The following is a 1,742-nucleotide window of genomic DNA, read 5'->3' as shown; positions in this document are numbered from 1 at the left end:
CTCTTATCAACCTATCATATCTCCTACTCACTTCGGTGCATTAAACATGGCGGCTTCCAAGTGAATCAGCTCCACTCTTCTTTGATTCTCTCTGTATTCCAAAATATCTAAGACAAAATGCAGAATAGCGTTGATTAGTTGTTTCAATGATGCATTCTCCAGTTCTATTACGCATTGTATGATTTCATTCTTATACACATACATTACGTCACATGTGATGGCACCCTGATACATCATAGGCCTAGTTTTCACCGAGGATTTAAACCGGATCAGAATGTAAGAACCAATCAACTACAGTCAAGTATTTCCCTGTTCGAATGACAGGAGAATGCTCGACTGTAATTGGTTCTTATATTCTAATTTACTCTCGGTAAAAACTAGGCCATAGACTCGTTTTTTTAAGCTGATCTTTTGCACTTGTTCATCTTTCTTTCTTTTCTCTTCAGAAGGAAAGAAGAAGAAAAAAGATGAATTGGCAAAAAATTTAGCCAAAAAGAACGGGCATAATCATGCATAATAATTCGCACCCTAAAGCCAATATTACATGTGTTCGTTTTTAGTCGTACGACAAATTTTTCTGTCTGTCGATTGGCTGTTGGACAAGAGGTCCGAGATTCTGTCTTACAGCCAATTGACACGCTTGAAAAATTTGTCGTACAAGAAATGGACGCATGCAATTGATGTAATATTGGCCTAAATATCTCGTCGGTGGCCATTGATCTATTTTCTGTTGTTTGCTCTTCCTGCACTAGACTGCACTAGAACTCTCTTTCTCGCTTTCGACATATCAAACATACCCTATAAACACCTATAAACCTGTCTTACTTCAAGTTCCGAAAGTGTATACACTAGTTCAGCCACAAAAAACAGCAAAAAATAGATTTCATGACTATAATTGCATTCATATAACCTATTGTTTTAATACTACTATAAATGTTTTCTAAATAAATTTGGATGTATTTCTAAAATAAATATTAAATAAATATATAAAAAAGAAAGTGTAGCGTGAATAAGTAAAATTTACATTTATGCATATGTCTAACTTGATATTTTTTTCATGAAAAAAATATAATGTTTAATTGGATTCTAATATTTTTTTACTATTATTTGTGAGCAAAGTTCGCTATGAAAATAATAAACTTAGATATTTTCTTGTGGCGCCTCAAACGAATCAGCAAAATTGTAATCAGTAATGCCACTTGTTTTGACACATCAACTGCTGTATTTTATAGTGTTTCTAAAGACTATAATACAAACATTGCAAAAGATTTGACTTTCAGCAATCAGCAATCCATGTTTAATAATGTTATAGTTAAACATAGTTCAAAAATACAGAATTTTCTGTATATATCTCATCCTCGAATTGTTTCGCATATAATGTTATGTAGGTCTGAAAGGAAATATGTTAGATATAAATCATATTACAATAGTCAATATTATAATGTTAGATATCTTTCAAATACTGGTATTGATTCTATTACTGAAGTTCAAGTTCCAATGCAGTTTAATGGCATATTTAAAGCAATATCTGAAAGTGCACCTATTAAAATCACACAAGATTTCTTATTGTTGGTGCATGATTGTACAGGCTTACCATGGTGGTCAGTCATTGTACTTACCACTATTATGATGAGAACAGCAGTAACATTACCATTATCCTTGTATCAGGTATGTTTATAAACATATCTAAACTTATAAATATATATTTATTTGACAAGCAAAATTATTGGGTTGTCCGGAAA

At 32.0% G+C, this 1,742-nt stretch overlaps 1 protein-coding gene across 1 annotated transcript in view; it reads left to right on the top strand.

The window, feature by feature from the left end:
• The first annotated feature begins 1,125 nt into the window (after positions 1 to 1,125).
• The window catches only part of LOC105623363 (mitochondrial inner membrane protein COX18), a 4,316-nt gene continuing 3,699 nt past the window's right edge, over positions 1,126 to 1,742 (top strand). The window contains exon 1 of the mRNA XM_012204759.1: positions 1,126 to 1,668. Coding sequence (XP_012060149.1) covers positions 1,126 to 1,668 — 543 coding nt within the window. The remainder of the gene's footprint in view (positions 1,669 to 1,742) is intronic.

Source organism: Atta cephalotes, assembly GCF_000143395.1.
Source record: "Atta cephalotes unplaced genomic scaffold scaffold00056, whole genome shotgun sequence".
In the NCBI taxonomy this organism is placed as follows: Eukaryota; Metazoa; Arthropoda; class Insecta; order Hymenoptera; family Formicidae; genus Atta; species Atta cephalotes.
This window is presented reverse-complemented; position numbering and strand designations above follow the sequence as displayed.